This window comes from Pan troglodytes, chromosome 8 (genome assembly GCF_028858775.2).
Source record: "Pan troglodytes isolate AG18354 chromosome 8, NHGRI_mPanTro3-v2.0_pri, whole genome shotgun sequence".
Taxonomy (NCBI): domain Eukaryota; kingdom Metazoa; phylum Chordata; class Mammalia; order Primates; family Hominidae; genus Pan; species Pan troglodytes.
The window spans coordinates 45,791,461-45,812,310 of record NC_072406.2 but is presented as its reverse complement, the minus strand read 5'-3'; the positions used below and the strand labels follow the sequence as shown (position 1 = coordinate 45,812,310).

Here is a 20,850-nt window from a genome sequence, read left to right as displayed (position 1 = left end):
ATGTTGAATAGGAGTGGTGAGAGAGGGCATCCTTGTCTTGTGCCGGTTTTAAAAGGGAATGCTTCCAGTTTTTGCCCATTCAGTGTGATACTGGCTGTAGCTTTGTCATAAATAGCTCTTATTATTTTGAGATACATTCCATCAATGCCTAGTTTATTAAGAGTTTTTAGCATGAAGGGCTGTTAAATTTTGTCAAAGGCCTTTTCGGCATCTATTGAAATAATCATGTGGCTTTTGTCATTGGTTCTGTTTGTGTGATGGATTATGTTTATTGATTTGTGTATGCTGAACCAGCCTTGCATCCCAGGGATGAAGCCGGCTTAATCGTGGTGGATAAGCTTTTTGATGCGCTGCTGGATTCGGTTTGCCAGTATTTTATTGAGGATTTTTACATCGATGTTCATCAGTGATATTGGCCTGAAATTTTCTTTTTTTCTGTTTTCTCTGCCAGGTTTTGGTATCAGGATGATGCTGGCCTCATAAAATAAGTTAGGTAGGATTCTCTCTTTTTCTATTGTTTGGAATAGTTTCAGAAGGAATGGTACCAGCTCCTCTTCGTACCTCTGGTAGAATTTGGCTGTGAATCCGTCTGGTCCTGGACTTTTTTTGGTTAATAGGCTATTAATTGCTGCCTCAATTTCAGAACTTGTTATTGGTCTATTCAGGGATTCGACCTCTTCCTGGTTTAGTCTTGGGAGGGTGTATGTGTACAGGAATTTATCCATTTCTTCTAGATTTTCTAGTTAATTTGCGTAGAGGCGTTTATAGTATTCTCTGATGGTAGTTTGTATTTCTGTGGGATCGGTGGTGATATCCCCTTTATCATTTTTTATTGCATCTATTTGATTCTTCTCTTTTCTTTTTTATTAGTCTGGCTAGTGGCCTATTTATTTTGTTGATCTTTTCAAGAAAACCAACTCTGGATTCACTGATTTTTTGAAGGGTTTTTCGTGTCTCTCCCTCAGTTCTGCTCTGATCTTAGTTATTTCTTGTCTTATGCTAGCTTTTGGATTTGTTCGCTCTTGCTTCTCTAGTTCTTTTAATTGTGATGTTAGTGTGTCGATTTTAGATCTTCTCTGCCTTCTCTTGTGGGCATTTAGTGCTATAAATTTCCTTCTACACACTGCTTTAAATGTGTCGCAGAGGTTCTCATATGCTCTTTGTTCTCATTGGTTTCAAAGAACATCTTTATCTCTGCCTTCATTTCGTTATTTACCCAGTAGTCATTCAGGAGCAGGTTGTTCAGTTTCCATGTAGTTGTGTGGTTTTGAGTGAGTTTCTTAATCCTGAGTTCTAATTTGATTGCACTGTGGTCTGAGAGACTATTTGTTATGATTTCCCTTATTCTGCATTTGCTAAGGAGTGCTTTACTTCCAATTAAGTGGTCAATTTTAGAATAAGTGCAATGTGGTGCTGAGAAAAGTGTATGTTTTGTTGATTTGGGGTGGAGAGTTCTGTAGATGTCTATTAGGTCTGCTTGGTCCAGAGCTGAGTTCAAGTCCTGGATATCCTTGTCAATTTTCTGTCTCATTGATCTGTCTAATATTGACACGGGGTTGTTAAAGTCTCCCACTATTATTGTGTGGGAGTCCAAGTCTCTTTGTAGGTCTCTAAGAACTTTTTTTTATGAATCTGGGTGCTCCTGTATTGGATGCACATATATTTAGGATAGTTAGCTCTTTTTGTTGCTTTGATCCTTTTACCATTATGTAATACCCTTGTCTCTTTTGATCTTTGTTGGTTTAAAGTCTGTTTTATCAGAGACTAAGATTGCAATCCCTGGTTTTTTTTTGCTTTCCATTTGCTTGGAAAATATTCCTCCATCAGCTGTAGATTTTTCATAAATGGCCTCTGTTATGTTGAGGAACTTTCCTTCTATACCTATACTATTAAAACTTTCAATAAAGAAAGAATGCTGAACTTTGTCAAACGCTTTTTCTTTGTCAACTGAGATCATCATGGGGGATCATCTGAGATTATCCTGTGAATATGAAGTATCACATTGACTAATTTACCCATGATCAACCAGCCCTACATGTCAGCAATAGATCCCACTTGCTCATGATGTTCAATTTTGTTGTTGTTTTCAATTAAGTTTGATAATGTTTAATTGTTGTTGAATTCAGTTTGATAATGTTTAATTGAGCATTTTTGCATCAATGTTCATCAGAGATATTGCTCTGTAGTTTTCTTCTCCTGTGGTGTCTTTCTTTGGCTTACGTCTCGAGGTGATGCTGGCCTCATAAAACGTGTTTGAAAATACTCCTTCTAGTGCGATTTTTTTGGAAGAGTTTAAGAAGCACTGATAATTCTTCTGTGAATGTTTCGTAGTATTCAAATGTGAAGGTGTGAAGCTGTGAAGCCACCTCGAAATGTTCTGACCTTTTTTGTTGAAACGCTTTTAATTACTTCTTCAACCTTTTTATTTGGTATTGGTTTGTCTAAGCTTTCTATTTCTTCCTGATTCAATCTTGGTAGCTTATATTTTTTGAGGAATTTATTCATTTCCTTTATTTTATCCAATTTGTTGGCATATAGTTTTTCATACTAGTCTCTTATGATCCTTTTAATTTCTTTGGTATCTACTATAATGTCTTCATTTTCATTTCTGATTTTATTTGAGTTTTTCTCTTCTTTTCTTAGTTTGCCTAGCAAGGATTTTGTCTATTTTATTTTTTTTTTTTCAAAAAAAGCAACTCTTGGTTTTATTGATTTTTTTTTCTATAGTTTTTCTATTCTCTATTCGATTTAATTCTGGTCTAATCTTTATTATTTCTTTCCTTCTGCAAACTTTGGCTTGTTTTTCTTTTTCCAACTCCGTGAGGCATAACATTAGGCTATTTATTTGGAATCTTTCTTCTTTTATAATGTGGTCATTTATTGCTATAAGCTTCCCTCTTAGAATTACTTTTGCTGCTTCCCATAGATTTTGATACGTTGTGATTCTATTGTCATTTGTCTCAATATATTTTTAAGTATTGCTTTTGATTTCTTCTTTCACCTACTGGTTGGTTGTTCAGGAGCATGTTTTAAAACTTCTACATATTTGTAAATTTTCAAGATTCCTTTTGTTTTTAATTTCTAATTTCATACCATTGTTTTCAGAAATAGTATTAGGTATATTCTTGATCTTCTTGAATTTGTTAAGACTTGTTTTATGGCCTAATATATGGTCTATCCTTAAGAATGTTCCATGTGCACTAGAAAAAAATGTATGTTCTGCTGCTGTTGGATGGAAAGTGCTGAAGGTCTTTAGTTTAATTAAGTTCTATTTGCTAATTTTTGTTTTTATAGTGGCTTCCTTGGGGAGACTGTCACCTGCAGATATTGTCTGCAGGTATTAGTTGGGCAAAGTGCAGTGGCTCTCATTCTGGGTAGGCACAGTAGTGGAGTCCATTTCTCAGTGTAAAGGACTTTAAGGATCCTTCTGTTCTAGTTTCCCCATAGTAGTAGATTTACCTGAGGGCATCTCTCTTGGTGTTGAGCCTGACACAGGCCAGAGGCAGCCAAGCAGTGCTGTGTTACAGGGAACAGGTGCTCAGAGTGGCTGTGGAGCTGGGGTCTGGGGCTCAGTGTCTTGTTGAACTGCCAGGACACCTGTGGTGTAGGTCCAGGTTTATTCTTTTAGGTATGGGTGATGCAGCTCTCCCACAAGGCCAAGTACTGTGACTCTGAGGCACTTCCCAGTATCTCAGGCCCAGGATCAGGCATGTTGCTGACTCATCCTGGGTGTTAGGGTGCAGCAATGGCATGGCTCTGGGAAGGAAGAGGTTTTCCAGAGGTTTAGGCCCCAATGAGCAGTGTACAATTGCAATTCAGGCTACAGAACCAATAGGACACAGTGGCAATTCATGCACCAAGAACTCTAAGCCCTGGAGTAATGGGACACAGCAGTGGCGCAGGCTCTGTGAGGTCAGGTGCAGTGACAGCAAGGTCCAAGAATGATGGGGGCACATCTGTGGCTTTGGCCCTGGGGGGTGTGCAGCAGTGCAATGTTGGCTTCACTCCTAGGGAGGTGGGGCACCTCAGCAACTCAGGCTGTAGAGGGCTTTCCCGATCCAGGGAGGCAGGGTGCTGTGCGTGTTCAGTCCAGAGGGTAGGGTGATCAGATCAGATTAGTGTTTCTCTAGGAGGCTGGCCTATGCCCATTTTAAAATTGAGTTCTGTTGTTGTGGTTGAGTTGTAGGAGGTCTCTATATATTCTGGATTATTAGTACCTTATCAGATATGTGATTTAAAAATATTTTCTCCCATTCTGTGGTTTGCCTTTTTCCTCTTGATATTTTCCATTGATGACTGAAAGTTTTTAATTTTGATAAATTCTAACATGTCTATTTTTTTGGACAGTGTGTTCGGTATCATCCAAGAAGTCATTGCCAAATCCAATATATGGTTTTCTCCTATGTTTTCTTCTAAGAGTTTTAAAGTACAGCTCTTAGTTTTAGGTTTTCGGTCTACTTTGAGTTAATTTTTGTATGTGTAAGATAAAGGGCACAACGTCATTATTTTGCATGTGGATATCTAGTTTTCTCAGCATCATATGTTGTAAAGACTATTTTTTCCATACTGACTAGTCTTAGCACTCTTGTAAAAAATCATTTGACCATATATGTGAGGGTTTATTTCTCAGCTCTCTATCCTATTCCATCAGACTATGTGTTTGTCTTTAGGCCAGTACCATACTGTTTTGGTTATTGTAGTTTTGCAGTAAGCTTCGAAATTATGAAGTGTAAGTCTTTCAATTTTGTTCTTTGTCAAGATTATTTTGACTATCGGGTCCCTTATAGGGACAGGGTCTCCAACTCTTGGTCTGTGGCCTATTAGGAACTGGGCCACACAGCAGGAGGTGAGCAGTGGGTGAGCAAGGGAAGCTTCATCTGTGTTTACAGCTGTTCCTCATTGCTGGCATTACCACTTGAGCTCTGCCTCCTGTCAGATCAGTGGCAGCATTAGATTCTCATAGGAGCACAAACCCTATTGTGAACTGCGCATGAGAGGGATCTAGGTTGTGTGCTCCTTATGAGAATCTAATGCCTGATAATCTATCACTGTCTCCCATCACCCCCAGATGGGACCACCTAGTTTCAGGAAAACAAGCTTAGGGCTACCACTGATCCTACATTATGGTGAATTGTATAATTATTTCATTATATATTACAGTGTAATAATAATAGAAATAAAGTGCACAATAAATGTAATGCGCCTGAATCATCCTAAAATCATTCCCCCACCACCATTCCATGGAAAAATTGTCTTCCACGAAACCGGTCCCTGCTGTCAAAAAGGTTGAGGACTGCTGCCTTAAGATTCTGTATGAATTAAAAAAAAAAAAAAAAAACTTACATTTTTCTGTAAAAAAAAGTATTTGGGATTTCAATAGAGATTGCACTGAATCCTTAGATCACTTTGAGTGGTACTGATATCTTAACAATATTATTTAATATTCTTAATATTTCCAATGCATGAAAAGTCTAGTTCTGGCTTAGGTGCTTGGAAATAGGCATTTCATGCATTTACTAGCAGAACTATTAGCCATAGTAATTTGAAACGTTTGCTAATATCTATTAAAATTAAAATGATATATACCTTTAATGCACCAACCTCACTTACACGTTCTTTTTTATAGAAATGCAATCACTGTGACATAAATATATATGAACAATGGTATTTATTGCACCATTGCTTGTAGTGGCAAAAAACGATGATAAAATGTTATTCTGTAGAGGAATCGTTGAATAAATTAGGATGCATTCACATCATAGAATATCATGCAGCAGCTTAAAAATGTGACAGATGAAAGAAATTTCTATCAATTTACCGGGGTCAAAAGTGAGGAGGATATAAGCATATAAGCCTGTGGTTATTCAGAACCACAAACCACTGTTTACATATATACTTTTACTTGTTTGAAGAAAGGTTTGGGAAACTATGCCTCACTCATAAGATTGGTTGTTTGAAGAAGGAAGCCCAGAGGTTTGAGGTTGGTAAATAGAGACAATGAGAATATAGCATAAAGTTTTATTTCATATGTCTGTATTGTAGTGATTCTTTTACCTTTATAGGTAGGTTTTCCAATTGTATTGGTCACAGTAGGCAGAGTAAATTCAATAGTTTTTTGGCTTAAGGTAACAACTTTCGAATGCCCTAAAAAAATGAGAACAGTGTTATTAAATTATGTGGTAAATTAAGTAATTTCAACTTTTAAAATGTTAAAATAAATCTTAGTATTCTAAAACACAGTTTCCTTACAACTTTTTTTCAGTAATTTAGATAAAGCAGCTTACCTGACACAAATATTTTCTCTCTGATTTTTTCTTGCCTAGTATTTGATATTTATAAGAGTGCATTATAAGAGTACAAATCAAGAAAAAGAAAGACTAAAGCAAATTAACATAGGATCAGAAAACCAAATACCACATGTTCTTACTTACAAGAAGGAGTTAAACCTTGGGAAAGCATGGACATAAATATGGGAACAATGAAGTGGAGATCCCTAGTGGGGAGAGAGAGAGGGTCATGGGCTGAAAAACTGCCTATTGGGCACTGTGCTCACTGCCTGGGTGATGGGACCAGTCATATCCCAAACCTCAATGTCATGCAGTATACCCATGTAACAAACCTGCACATATACCCCATGAATCTGAAATAAAAGTAAAAAATATGAAAACAAATAAAGACTAGAAAGGTCATAGATAAAAATGTCAGAGAATGAGCCTTTTTGCAGGACAGTAAAAAATGTGAATATTAAAATGCAAATTTTTAGATAAAGTTTTCATCTCTATATAAAACATTGTATCATTTTATTTAAAAAGAAGTTTATAGTCCCACAATGAGAAATCTAGTGCTATAATTAAGGAGGAGATACTAGAAATGCAATTGTAAAGATACATATTTTGAACACTGCTAAAAACAAAACTATATAATTAAAACTAGTTTCAACACCTGCTTATTTGGAGGAAAAATGCTGACATTAAAAGCAGAAGGTGAAACATTTGAATGGTACTTTCTCAAAGTTAGTAAAATTTTACATTAATATGTTGACTTTCCTCAGTATATTTTTTGCACAGAAATGAAACATTCAATTCTTCCATTCCTTAAGGCAAGTGTTTGCTTGAAAAATGTATATCTGCCATTATTTTTAGATTCAAAGGCCAAATGCTTTCATGAAAAATTTTAAAATATTTTATGCTATTATAGTTTTCATTCAATCCATAAGAGAAGACCATTATTATTCCTCTGTAATCATAAAGCAAGAGTATAGATATTAGACTATTTAGACCATTTATTAATTTTATTCTCCTCTTTGTTTTCTTTAAGCATTATTATTACTGCTTCTAATTAGTATATTCTTCAAGTAAAAGACTTGGGCTTAGAAAAAAAACCCAAATTATAGGAAAAACCAGGAGCTACATTAATGAAAAGCAGTGTTGTAGGTGATATGAAGTAACAAGTGAACCCCAAATCAATTACATTTATCTAAAATATAATGAACAATGACTAACCCAGCTTGAGAAGCTATAAAAAGCTAGGAGTTCCAACCAACAAAACCCTCCTTTTGAGTCCTAGCCTATCTTGTCAACTTTATTTTGTATCCACTGAAGCCCAGGATTTTGCTTATTATTTTAAACTTTCCTCTTTTGTCATATATAATTTCTAACCATTTTTTCTTCTAGCTCACTGGGAAAGAACATGGATTTCACTTTCTTTGCTTACATTCATTTGCTTTTCCAGAAGCAAGCCCAAATATCTTTTTACTGTTTTCTTTTTCCTTTTATATTGCATGTAGTAAAAAAATAAATAAAAGTAATAGTCAACTTTCTGCATTTCCTATTGATTTTTTACTTAGAACCTTTATGGATAGAAAGTGCCATGGATATTTATTTTAGAGCACAGAATAAATCAAAGAAAAATGATTTACATTTTTTAAAAGGTTCAAACTCTCAGGAGGCTAAGGCAGGAGAACCCAGAAGGTGGAGGTTGCAGTGAGCCAAGATCATGCCACTGCACTCCAGCCTGGGCGACAGAGCAAGACTCCGTTTATAAAAAAATAAAAAAATTCAAACTCAATTAACTGTAGAAAATGTACCAGGGTGATAATTATATAATGATGCCTCTGGAGTGACAGATAAGAATCGAATCTTAGTTCTTAGATATTAATGGAGTTAAAAGCCTAGGTAGATGATAATGAAGGGAAGGGAAAAACTAAACATATGATTTATTTTTCTTCTCACCTATCCTTATGTTGTCTTTCTATTGTATGCTCTCCCTGGGGTTGAATAAAAGAGGGATACATAAATATAAGAAAGAGGTTATAAAATGAGTTTATCTCAGTCATCCACAAAATCTACAGTAGTCAACAAGACAAGAAGGTGGAGAACAGAAATGGAGCTCCAATTTAGTCATAATGGAGAAGAGGAAGAGAAATGCCAGGGACACTACTCATTGCTAAGAATGAACAAATGTTAGATGCACTTAACTCACAATTTCCTTTCATTTATGTTTTGCCAAACTGTTATATGACTAAAGCTATCACAACTTGGTTATTTACATTTAGTTATAGCTTTATTTTAAAAATCACACTGTACACTAAAAATATTAAAAATTACCTGAAGGGAGTTGATTCAGTAAAGGAAGGTGGATGTCTTTAGAAAAGCTTGGACCAGCCCTATATGTTCTATAAATTGCTTTTGAAGGTGCAGTCACATAGGGTGAAGAGTACTCATAAGTTTCCTCTAGAAAGATTTAGAAAATATGTTAGCCATACAATAGATGACATTTGTAATTATTTTTAATACTCACACAGTATATATGCACACAACATCAAAGCATCTAAATATATAAAGCAAACATTTAAAAAAACTGAAAGGATACATAGACTGCAACAAAATTTCAATATCCCCTATTATTGAACAAGAGACAGGTCATCCAGATAGAAAATAAATAAACACTGGAATTGAACTACACATAAGATAAAGCATATTTATCAGACAATTACACAATGTTCTATCCAACAGTAACAGGATACACATTCTTCTCAAGTGCACAAAGAACATTCTCCAGAACAGATCATATGTTAGGCCACAAAAGAGGTCTTAACAATGTAAGATCAAAATTACATCAAATATCAACTAGATATCAGTAACAGGAGAATAAAAAGAAACTTAATAAATCTTTGAAACATTAAACAATATGCTCCTGAAGAACTACTGTGTCAAGAAGGAACTTAAAAAGGGAAATTTAAATATATCTACAGACAAAAGAAAATAAAAACGTAACATACAAAAACTTCATGGGATGCGGCAAAAGTAGTCCTAAGAGGAAAGTTTATAGCATTAAATGTCTACATCATAAAAGAAGAATCAAATAAACAACCTAAAATTACACTTCACAGAAGTAGTAAAAGCAGAACTAAGCATAAATCTACCAGAAGAAAAAAAAATAAAGATCAAAGCAGAAATAAAGAACACAGAGACTAGAAACGATCAATTCCATTTGCCCCAGCCTGCATTCCATTCTGGTATCCTCCAATATCCTGGTTCATTTATTTTTTCATGTATGTTTTTACTGAGAAAATTATAATGCTATTGAAGGGTGAAATAGGTGACCTTACTGTATGGATTATTGACTGCCATATTTGCCTTCGTTTCTCCCTGCTGTTTGTTAATGGGAGTGTCTTCTGTGGTCTGTCCCTGTCTCACCACTGTTACATTGCATGTCTCTGTGTGTGTGTGTGTGTGTGTGCGTGTGTGTGTGTGTGTGTGTGTTGTCAGAGACAAGTGACATTTCAAAAAAAATCTCTGTATCAAAAGAAGTCATATCATAGAAGCTGCCTCTGAAAATGATTATATATCACAATATCGTGGTCTTTGGCACTGATGCCAAAATTGGATAAGAATTTGTGGGGTCCTGGGAAGAGCTGATTCTATTTTGCATGTGGGAGGGCCATGAATATTCTCAATCAGCAGGAACACTGTGGTGGATTGATTTCAGTGACGGTCTCTGTGTTCTTGCCTACTTGTATTGATGTTCTTCCATACTAACTCTGGTCTTAGTTATATGACTTTGGTGAATATGACAAAAGTAAATGAATGTGAGCAGAGACTTCAAAACTGCTCATACATTGAGGCTTGCCCGCATGCTGCTCTTAGAACTTGAAGACTCCTAGCTAGTTGGCTGGATGATGAGAAACATGCAGCCAAGTCACCTCCTGGGCCAGTTATTAAGTTTAGCCGCCAAACCACCCTTCTACACTCTGCTTCATGATACTGGATCTGGGGATTCTGCAGACCACATTTTTGCTTTGCAAAGTAGCTCCAAGGTAGGCCGTGCAAGATAGGCTAGATAGAGGAAATCTGCAAATTTGGAGGAAAAAGGACAGACTTGTTCTTCTCATTTTGTTCCTGGTGGGCTTTGAGAGCTTCCTGTCTCTTTTCAGTTTCTGTGAAGAACATCCTGGTATTGTTTCCTTATCCCAAAAGTAGCAATTCCTCCCATGGCAACAAAGAGTTTGCATTTTTTTCCACCATTTGAAGAACCAGTTTTATTATTCCTCCCCACTTAGAAACTAGCAGTAGATGGCCAGTGCCCCCCGCCTTCAGAAGTAGGGATCCAAGTTCCCCCCTGCAGAATCAGGGACACTAGCATCAACCAATCTATACCCTATGCAGAGGTCTCCTTCAGTTCTGCGTATGGCAATTTCTTTCTGTAATTGCTTCCTCCATGTAACCTTAGACTTCTTTTAATACTTTCAGTTACCAAGTTAACAACTTTATACTTAGTCATCTACTTTTTACATTCTTGCTTTCTCTTTTTCTTTTCTTTTCTTTTTTTTTTTTTTTTTTTTTTTTTGAGACGGAGTCTTGCTCTTTCGCCATGCTGGAGTGCAGTGGCATGATCTCGGCTCACTGCAACCTCCACCTCCTGGATTCAAGCGATTCTCCTGCCTCAGCCTCCCAAGTAGCTGGGACTACAGGCATGTGCCACCATGCCCAGCTAATTTTTGTATTTTTAGTAGAGACAGGGTTTCACCATGTTGGCCAGGATGGTCTCTATCTCTTGACCTCGTGATCTGCCTGCCTCGGCCTCCCAAAGTGCTGGGATTACATGTGTGAGCCACCGCGCCGGGCCCTCTTGCTTTCTTTTTGAACAACCAGTAAAGTTTCTATTTACTGAATGGGCCCATTCTACACCATTGTCTCAAACAACAGCCAGCCAACCGCCATACATATAGGTGAATTGATAATTTGACCAAAAATGCATAAGTTAGCCCAGCCAAGACAATCATCAGTTACCTAAGTGGTTACTGTTTTATGCTTTTTTAAGTTTTAGGGTAGATATGGAGTAGTAAAACACTAACAAATATGAAAATAAAAAATTAAAATAAGAGTGAGATATAATTTAGTAACTTTCAGATGGGTATAAATGAAAAAAAAAAAAAAAACCCAGCAATCCATATTGCAGATACTTACACACAGAAGAGAATTTTCCCTAAAGATTGCTGATGAAAATGTTAATTTTAATAGCTCTTTAGGAAAGCAATTTGGAAATATCATTTAATGATAAAGATCCATGTATAATTTAATAAGAAATCTCAAGCCTAAAAAGTCAATGCTCTTTAGTAGAATGATTGAATAAAGTGTTCTTACTATGAAGTATCATGCTGCCAATAAAAAGGATGAATTAAAACCATTTTATTTTTACGCTTGTAAGAATTTTCCTAAGATATTTCTGAAAAAAAAGTAAGATGCAAAAAGAGTAAATGAAAAAGCATACTTTAAAACTATTCTAGGTAATTAGATACTGAATTCATATCTACATACATAATTCTTTACCTTTATTTTCAAAGGGTGATAAATTGATCACTTTTGTTGGGAATTTACTTGGTGTAATTCTCCTAGTAAAGATACCTTCTTGACGTTGTACGGACATATCTTTGTTTTTAAATAAGTTCACATCTAAAATAAAATTTTAAAAGAAAAAGTGCATGAATACTCTTGACTATTCACACACTAATCCCATCTCCACGTATTTGTCTTTATTTCTGCCTTGGTAATTTTTCTTCCCACATTTTATTAAATGGCCACTTGTTTATTACTTAAATTTCTGTGTAGTCTCTCATCATTTTCTCTTTCTTGTCTTTGTTCTGCATTCTGTGACAGTATCTTCCTTAATTTCAACCTTTATCCCAACTTTATTTTACTTTGACCAAATGTTCATTTCTATAATTGATCCATAGTCTACATTTAAAAGGATACACTTAGAAAGATAGTTTTGGAGGTCAGAAGTCTATGTATAAGCTACTGGATCCCCCCTGCCCCAATTGAACCAATGTTTATTAGATTTATTTTTCATAAATTCTATTGCTATAAAAGTAACATGGATTATTGAAGAAAACATTTATTTAAACAGAGAATTATAAACCTCATATTTTTAAAAATCATTGTCTAGAGGTTTTAAAACTTTCTAGCTAATTTCCCATTGATAATACGAGAGTTTAACTAATTATATGAGAAAATTCATGAAGACATTTGCCCATGAAATATTAACATATAGGTACTGTTATCATTAAAGATTCATACTTAAACCCCAGAGAAGATAAACTGTAAATATTAGACTTAAAATTATTATTCTTACCATAGTGAGTCCTTAGTTGTGTCTTTATCTCACCAATTGTTTTACTTGAACCAATGGCATTTGTCAAGGGTTCTACATCAGTCTCTATAGACATAAAACACATTTCAAAACACTTTGTAAGGTAACCATTTATGTCACATATGTATTTTAGTTCTTTTTTCTTTTGAAATTTCTTTTTCTTTTCTTTTCCTTTTTTTTTTTAGAGACAGGATCTTGTTCTGTCACTCAGGCTGGAGTGCAGAGGTGTGAACATGGCTGACTGCAGTTTCAACCTCCTGGGCTCAAGTGGTCCCCCGCCTTGGCCTCTCCAAGTAGCTGGGACTACAGGTGTGCACCACCATGCCTGGCTAATTTTTGTATTTTTTGTAGAGACAGGGTTTTGCCGTGTTGTCTTTTGAAATTTCTATATTATTTGCTGATATCTCTGTTACCTTCCTTTTCTTCCTTAAGAATAATTTCCTTTAACTCTAAGAACACACTTATAATAAGTGCTTTGAGGTTTCGTTGGCTAGTTCCAACACCTGGGACTCTCATAAACAGTTATTGTGGCATGCCCTTTTCCTTGGTGTAGGTCACACTTGACTGTTTCTTTGCATGTTAATAATTTTTGCTCAAGATTTGACAGTTTCCATAGTATATTGTAGCATCTCCAGGTACTGATTTCCTCCTCCTCTATCTGGGGCTTGTCATTGTTCTCTCCTTATTTATTTGCATAGCGATGTGACTGGGCTATTGTACTAAAGTCTCTTGCCTGTAGTGTGAAGTGCTACTGCTGCTCTCCAAGGGGCAGAGCCTTGAACATGCATCCAGTACCTTGGATAACATTGGTTTTAGAGGGCTGGCTTCGAATGTGTCTCTTTACCTTATTTCTCTGTTAAGCTGTCTGCCTCTTTTTGTATCACACCAGAGATAAAGAAAATTGTATAACTACATAAAACCCTTACACCAAGATGAAAGCCAGTAATGTAATCTCTGAATTATGTAACACAAATAAAGTACTGTATTGCAGGTGAGATTTTATAAATTTGCCTGACATTTTTATCAAATAGAGGGAATGGATAACCAGTGAAATAATTATGTGTTATACTCCTCTTGTCATCGCAGTCTTCAGCTAGCCTTTGTGCTTTTGCCTTTCTGCTTTTGCTAATTAAATACCACTTTTCAGAAACAAAAGTAAGTAGAATAGCTTTGGAAATGCCTACACTGAGACTACTCTAAGGTAACTGTAACACTGAATTTTTATGCATTACTTTTCAAATGGATGAGTTTTAAAACCAATAATATGCTAATGTTCCACTGATAGTAAATGCTAGAGCTTAATTAAAGGATATTCATGATGAATTTTACCTATGTAACACTAACATGTAGGCACTATTGTCATTAAATGTCTATACTTAGTTTAACTCAGGGAACATAAATAGGTCACAAATATTAGACTCAAAAATTCTTTTTCTTACCCTGGTGACTCTTTAATTGTGCACTGATTGGTCCCTTTATTATATCTCTTCCAATAGCATCTTTTAAGAGTTCTTTATCAGTCTCTATAGAATTAAACAGATTTCAAAATACTTTATAAGGTAAACATTACCATACATGTGTATACGTGTGTGTTTAACTAATTATAGAAGGATATTCATGAAGAATTTCACCAATGTAACACTATGATATAGGTACCTATGTAATAATAACATGTAGACACTGTTGTCATTAAAGGTCTATACTTAACTCAGGGAACATAAATAGGTCACAAATATTAGACTCAAAAATTCTTTTTCTTACCCTGGTGACTCTTTAATTGTGCATTGATAGTCCCTTTATTATATGTCTTCCAATAGCATCTTTTGCTATGGAAAGTACTATGATACAGGTACTGTTGTCATTAAAGGTCTATACTTAATTTAACTCAGGGAATATAAATAAGCCTAAATATTAGACTTGAAAAATTCTTTCTCTTACCTCGGTGACTCTTCAGTTGTATAGTGATTGGCCCTATTATTATACCTCTTCCAATAGCATCTGCCAAGAATTCCTTATCAGTCTCTATTGAAATAAAACAGATTTCAATATATTTTATAAGGTAAACATTACCACACCTCTGTGTGTATCTGTGTGTGTGTGTGTGTGTGTGTGTGTGTTTAATTATGGAAGGGTATTCATGAAGAATTTTACCTGTGTATACCAACATATAGGTACTATTGCCATTAAATGTCCACACTTAACTCCAGGAATATAAATAAACCATAAATATTAGTCTTGAAATTGTTTTTTCTTACCTGGGTGCCTTTTTAATTGTGTCGTGGTTGACTCCTTCATTAGACCTCTTCCAGTAGCATAGGCAAAGAAGTTCTTATCAGTCTCTATAGAAATAAAACAGATTTCAGTATATTTTGTAAGATTATCATTACCATACTTGTGTGTGTTTGTGTGTTTAATTATAGGAGGATACTCATGAATAATTTTACTTATGTAACACTATAATATAGGTAGTTTTGTTATTAAAGGTCTATACTTAATTTAACTCAGGGAATATCAATCAGCCATAAATATTAGATGTGAAAAATTCTTTTTCTTACTTTGGTGACCCTTTAGTTGTGCATTGATTGATCCCTTTATTATACCTCTTCCAGTATCATCTGCTAAGTGTTCCTTATCAGTCTCTATATAAATAAAACAGATATCAATATATTTTGAAAGGTAAACATTATCATATCTGAGTATGTGTATGTGTTTAATTATAGGAGGATATTCATTTAGAATTTCACCTATATAATACTAACATATTGGTACTATTGTCATTAAAGGTTCATACTTAATTTAACTCCAGGAATATGAATAAACCATAAATATTAGTCTTGAAAAAAATTTTTTTTACCTTGGTGACATTTAAATTGTGTTTTAATTGACCCCTTTATTATACCTCTTCCAGCTGTGCATGCACCTTTCATTGCAGGTCAGCCACTTGCATGATAAGAGCTTGTGTACGTTTTTCCACAATTTCAGCTCTTTATCGGTGTTCTCCACACTATTAGAAGTACAGTCCTTAACATTTTTGTGTTTAATCACATTAAGCAGCCAACTCCAGAAACCCCAAAACCAACAAAAGAACTCCATCCTTAATATTCTGTTCCTCTAGAACCACTCCTGGTACCAAAATCTGTATCAGTTAGGGTTCTCTAGAGGGAAAGAAGTAATAGAAGATATAGATATAGATATATAGATAGATACAGATGATAGAGATGGGAGTTTATTAAGTATTAACTCACACGAGGGCAGGAAGCATCCAGCACAGGAGAAAGATGTAGGCTGGGAGGCTAGGCCAGTCTAGACTTTTCACGTTTTTCTGCCTGCTTTATATTCTAGCCATGCTGGCAGCTGATTAGATGGGGCCCACCCAGATTAAGGATGTGTCTGCCTTTCCCAGCCACTGACTCAAATGTTAATCTCTTTTGGCAACACTCTCACAGACACACCAGGATCAATACTTTGAATCCTTCAATCCAATCAAATTGACAGTATTAACCATCATAACACACAATCACTTTTGGATGAGAGTTGTTTTAACAGGGCTCTCTTTGTCTGTTTCTCCCCCTTATGTCTCTGTTAAGCTCTCTGCCTCTATGGTATAACACGAAAAATTAAGGAGAAGTGTGTCACTGTTTCACCACTAAAAATGCAGTAGTATAATTTTTGAACTTTATAACAAAACTAAAGTGGCTGAAACATTGTCAATTTGCCTGATAACATAACGATATGAGAGGGAATGGGTAACCGATGAAATAATTATCAGTTATATTCATCTTGTTATCATGTTCATAAGCTAGCAATTCTGCTTTTGCAAATACAAAGCAACTTTCCTAATTAGCCATAAATAGCAAATTGAACAGCATTTGAAATACATCTGCAAGCATATTCTAAGGTCACTATAGCATTAGACTTTTATGGATAACTTTTTAAATAAATGAGCCCTAAAGCTAATTTTCTATTAAGAATAATACTAGAGTTCAACTAATTATAGGAGGAAATTCATGAAGACTTTTTCTCACGTGATAATTACATATAGGTACTGTTGTCATTAGAGATACATACTTAAACTCCAGAGAAGATAGGAAACCATAAGTAGATTTAAAAAATTCTTATTCTTACCAGGGTAACTCTTTCTCTTTAACTGCGTCTTAATTGCATCATTTATTGTACCTCTCTCAGTTGTACTATGCAATCGTTCATCAGTCTCTATAAAAAAGTAAACAGATTTCAAAACACTTTTTTAATGTAAATATTAACATGTGTGTGTGCATGTGTCTAATACTATCATAATTAATATTCTTCATTGGAGTAGAAGAATTATAATAAAGTGTCCAGATTGCAGCAACATAGGAATTCAAATTGAAAGGAAAATTAACAATTAACAATCATATAAGCCTCATTATATTGAGGCTTAGTTATATTTAGTGATTTGACCAAGACCATATAGCAAGTAATAACAAAACTGAGGCACAGACTTATGCTACCTTATTTCTTAACTATTTTTTCCATATAATGCAATCTCATATGCAAATTTAAATCACACTAGATAGTTTGTGGTAATAACATAACTTTCAAGTATATATTAAGAACATATATATGTTGTAGGGGTATATCTGGTGAGGTGGAACATAAATTTTTTTTCATAGTTGACCTATATGCACACAATGGTCATCACAACTCACAAAATATAATAAAACAGAAGTTCCTTGACTCATCCAGAAATATTTTAATACTCTATTTTAGGTGGTGTAACTATAATTCAAATAGGCATCAGTGATAAAAAAGAATAATAAATAACGCATGTAATGTGAAAAAAGTCTCTTCTCTCTGGTTCTTTTAGCAGGCAGACTTTATAGCTGGGAAGAAGAAAACGGGAATATTTGTAGTGGTACTAGCATTAGGATTGTATTCCTTTTCATTTGAGTTTTATGTGATTTATACATTTTGTTGGATTTAGAAACTAGTATCTAGGTATAATGATGGAAAAACTAAAAAATCTACTAAAAAGAATTTCATATTGAAAAACAGATAATTAGAACTGGTAAACCTGGTTTATTAAACCTGAAGTTTTTTGTGTCAAAGTTGGTTCTAGCAGAGCATGTAATGGTAGTTGGACACCTGTAATGATCCTGAACGACAGAGTGGAAGTCTTGCTTTGGAAAATTGACTGAGCCCATTATTAATGTTAAAATTTGCACTATTATCATGGCAGCCCAAATATACCACCAATATAATTCAAATAGAGGCAGAAACCAGATTACACATCATTGTAAAAATGCATTATATTGGCCAGGTGCAGTGGCTCATGCCTGTAATCCCAGCACTTTGGGAGGCCGAGGTGGGCAGATCTTGAGGTCACAAGTTCGAGACCAGCCTGGCCAACATAGTGAAACCTTTTCTCTACTAAAAACACAAAAATTAGCAGGGCGTGGTGGCGTGCGCCTTAGTCCCAGCTACTTAGGAGGCTGAGGCAGGATAATTGCTTGAACCTGGGAGGCGGAGGTTGTAGTGAGCCGAGATTGCATCACTGTACTCCAGCCTGGGCAACAGAGCAAGACACCATCTCAAAAAAAAAAAAAGCATCATATTGGACAAAACGAGTTTTCAATAATTCAATAACAACATTTTGTAAAAGTAATAGCTATATGCAACAGAAAACTGAGGAACATTAACAGATGTATTTCAGCTCTTTTGTCTTTCTCTTACAGATATAAGTAAGAAAGGCTGATTCATTTGAACTAAGAAATCAGAGGATTTTTAGATAAGCAGGGAGTCAATGAGTAGAGCATTTTAGAGTTAAACACTACGAATACAAAGTTATGTGCTGGAGAAATTTATCAACTAGTAAAAGTCACAATTTTCCTCCCTTACATTATTATCCTGTTGCTTTAAATTTTACAAAATCTTATCCTGCTTAGAGTTCCTGAGCTTTTAAAAATGTGTATATTTGTAAACCATACTATTTTTCCATTTAAAGTGTCCAATTCAATGCTTATTACAGAAATGTGTAATTATTACCTCAGTCAACTTTATAATCTTTTTCACATTTACACTAATTACATTCTACTGAGATACAGAAACATTACTCCTTCATATATACCTTTATTCTCTTTCCCCAGTTTTTGTGCTACTGTTATACATATTATACCTGTAAATATTAAGGACAATGTAATAATTATTGTTATAATTATTTCTTTGTATAACTTTATGCCTTTTAAATAAACTGAGAAAAGAAAGAAGATCAAGTACATGTTTATAGTATTTGTTACATGAACACACTTATTTACACTTTTTGGTTATTTTTATTCTTGCTCTGTATTTATCATCCAGTGTTATTTTCTTACAGTGTTACATCACTTCTCCCTCCAATCACCTTTGTGATGCTATCGTGAATATATTACATGTTGATATGTTATATGCCCAATGATACAATTATATAAATTTTTTATACAGTTGTCTTTTAGATAAATTAAGAAAAGAAAGAAGGTGGAATATATATTTGTACATACTCTCTTTTGCAATTATAACATTTAACTCATACCTTTTTTAGGGGGATTCAAATTACTGTCAGAGGTCAGCTTTAGCCTAAAGAAATTTCTTTAGAATTTCTTGGAAAACAGTTCTGCTAGAAATGAAATCTCTCAATTTTTATTTAGTAATTTCATATTTCACCTTTTCTGAAAAGCAGTTTTGCTAGCAATAAAATTATTGGTTGGTAGATTTTTTTTTCAGCACTTTTATTTATTGTTTTGTTTGTTTTTTTGTTTTTCTTTTTTTGTTATACTTTAAGTTTTAGGGTACATGTGCACAACGTGCAGGTTTGTTACATATGTATACATGTGCCATGTTGGTGTGCTGCACCCATTAACTCATCATTTAACATTAGGTATATCTCCTAATGCTATCCCTCCCCCTACCCCCACCCCACAACAGGCCCCAGTGTGTGATGTTCCCCTTCCTGTGTCCAAGTGTTCTCATTGTTCAATTCCCACCTATGAGAGAGAACATGTGGTGTTTGGTTTTTTGGCCTTACGATAGTTTGCTGAGAATGATGGTTTCCAGCTTCATCCATGTCCCTACAAAGGACATGAGCTCATCCTTTTTTATGGTTGCGTAGTATTCCATGGTGTATATGTGCCACTTTTCTTAATCCAGTCTATCATTGTTGGACATTTGGGTTGGTTCCAAGTCTTTGCTATTGTGACTAGTGCTGCAATAAACATACATGTGCATGTGTCTTTATAGCAGCATGATTTATAATCCTTTGGGTATATACCCAGTAATGGGATGGCTGGGTCAAATGGTATTTCTAGTTCTAGATCCCTGAAGAATCACCACACTGATTTCCACAATGGTTGAACTAGTTTACAGTCCCACCAACAGTGTAAAAGTGTTCCTATTTCTCCACATCCTCTCCAGCACCTGTTGTTTCCTGACTTTTTAATGATTGCCATTCTAACTGGTGTGAGATGGTATCTCATTGTGGTTTTGATTTGCATTTCTCTGATGTCCAGTGATGATGAGCATTTTTTCATGTGTCCGTTGGCTGCATAAATGTCTTCTTTTGAGAAGTGTCTGTTCATATCCTTCGCCCACTTTTTGATGGGGTTGTTTTTTCTTGCAAATTTGTTTGAGTTCATTGTAGATTGTGGATATTAGCCCTTTGTCAGATGGGTAGATTGTAAAAATTTTCTCCCATTCTGTAGGTTGCCTGTTCACTCTGATGGTAGTTTCCTTTGCTGTGCAGAAGCTCTTTAGTTTAATTAGATCCCATTTGTCAATTTTGGCTTTTGTTGCCATTGCTTTTGGTGTTTTAGACATGAAGTCCTTACCCATGCCTATGTCCTGAATGGTATTGCCTAGGTTTTCTTCTAGGGTTTTTATGGTTTTAGGTCTAACATTTAAGTCTTTAATCCATCTTGAATTAATTTTTGTATAAGGTGTAAGGAAGCTATCTAGTTTCAGCTTTCTACATATGGCTAGCCAGTTTTCTCAGCACCATTTATTAAATAGGGAATCCTTTCCCCATTTCTTGTTTTTGTCAAGTTTGTCAAAGATCAGATAGTTGTAGATATGCAGCATTATTTCTGAGGGCTATGTCCTGTTCCATTGGTCTATATCTCTGTTTTGGTACCAGTACCATGCTCTTTTGGTTACTGTAGCCTTGTAGTATAGTTGGAAGTCAGGTAGCGT

At 35.0% G+C, this 20,850-nt stretch overlaps 1 protein-coding gene across 30 annotated transcripts in view; it reads right to left on the bottom strand.

Moving 5' to 3' along the window:
• CCDC7 (coiled-coil domain containing 7) overlaps positions 1 to 20,850 on the bottom strand; it is a 411,675-nt gene that overhangs the window by 22,381 nt on the left and 368,444 nt on the right. For all 30 annotated transcript variants that reach the window (XM_063781580.1, XM_063781581.1, XM_063781579.1 and 27 more), the window contains 9 exons: positions 16,777 to 16,863; positions 15,207 to 15,290; positions 14,907 to 14,990; positions 14,590 to 14,673; positions 14,091 to 14,174; positions 12,634 to 12,717; positions 11,832 to 11,954; positions 8,607 to 8,732; positions 6,055 to 6,144 (listed from right to left, as the gene is read on the bottom strand). In XM_063781580.1, coding sequence (XP_063637650.1) covers positions 6,055 to 6,144; positions 8,607 to 8,732; positions 11,832 to 11,954; positions 12,634 to 12,717; positions 14,091 to 14,174; positions 14,590 to 14,673; positions 14,907 to 14,990; positions 15,207 to 15,290; positions 16,777 to 16,863 — 846 coding nt within the window. The remainder of the gene's footprint in view (positions 1 to 6,054; positions 6,145 to 8,606; positions 8,733 to 11,831; positions 11,955 to 12,633; positions 12,718 to 14,090; positions 14,175 to 14,589; positions 14,674 to 14,906; positions 14,991 to 15,206; positions 15,291 to 16,776; positions 16,864 to 20,850) is intronic.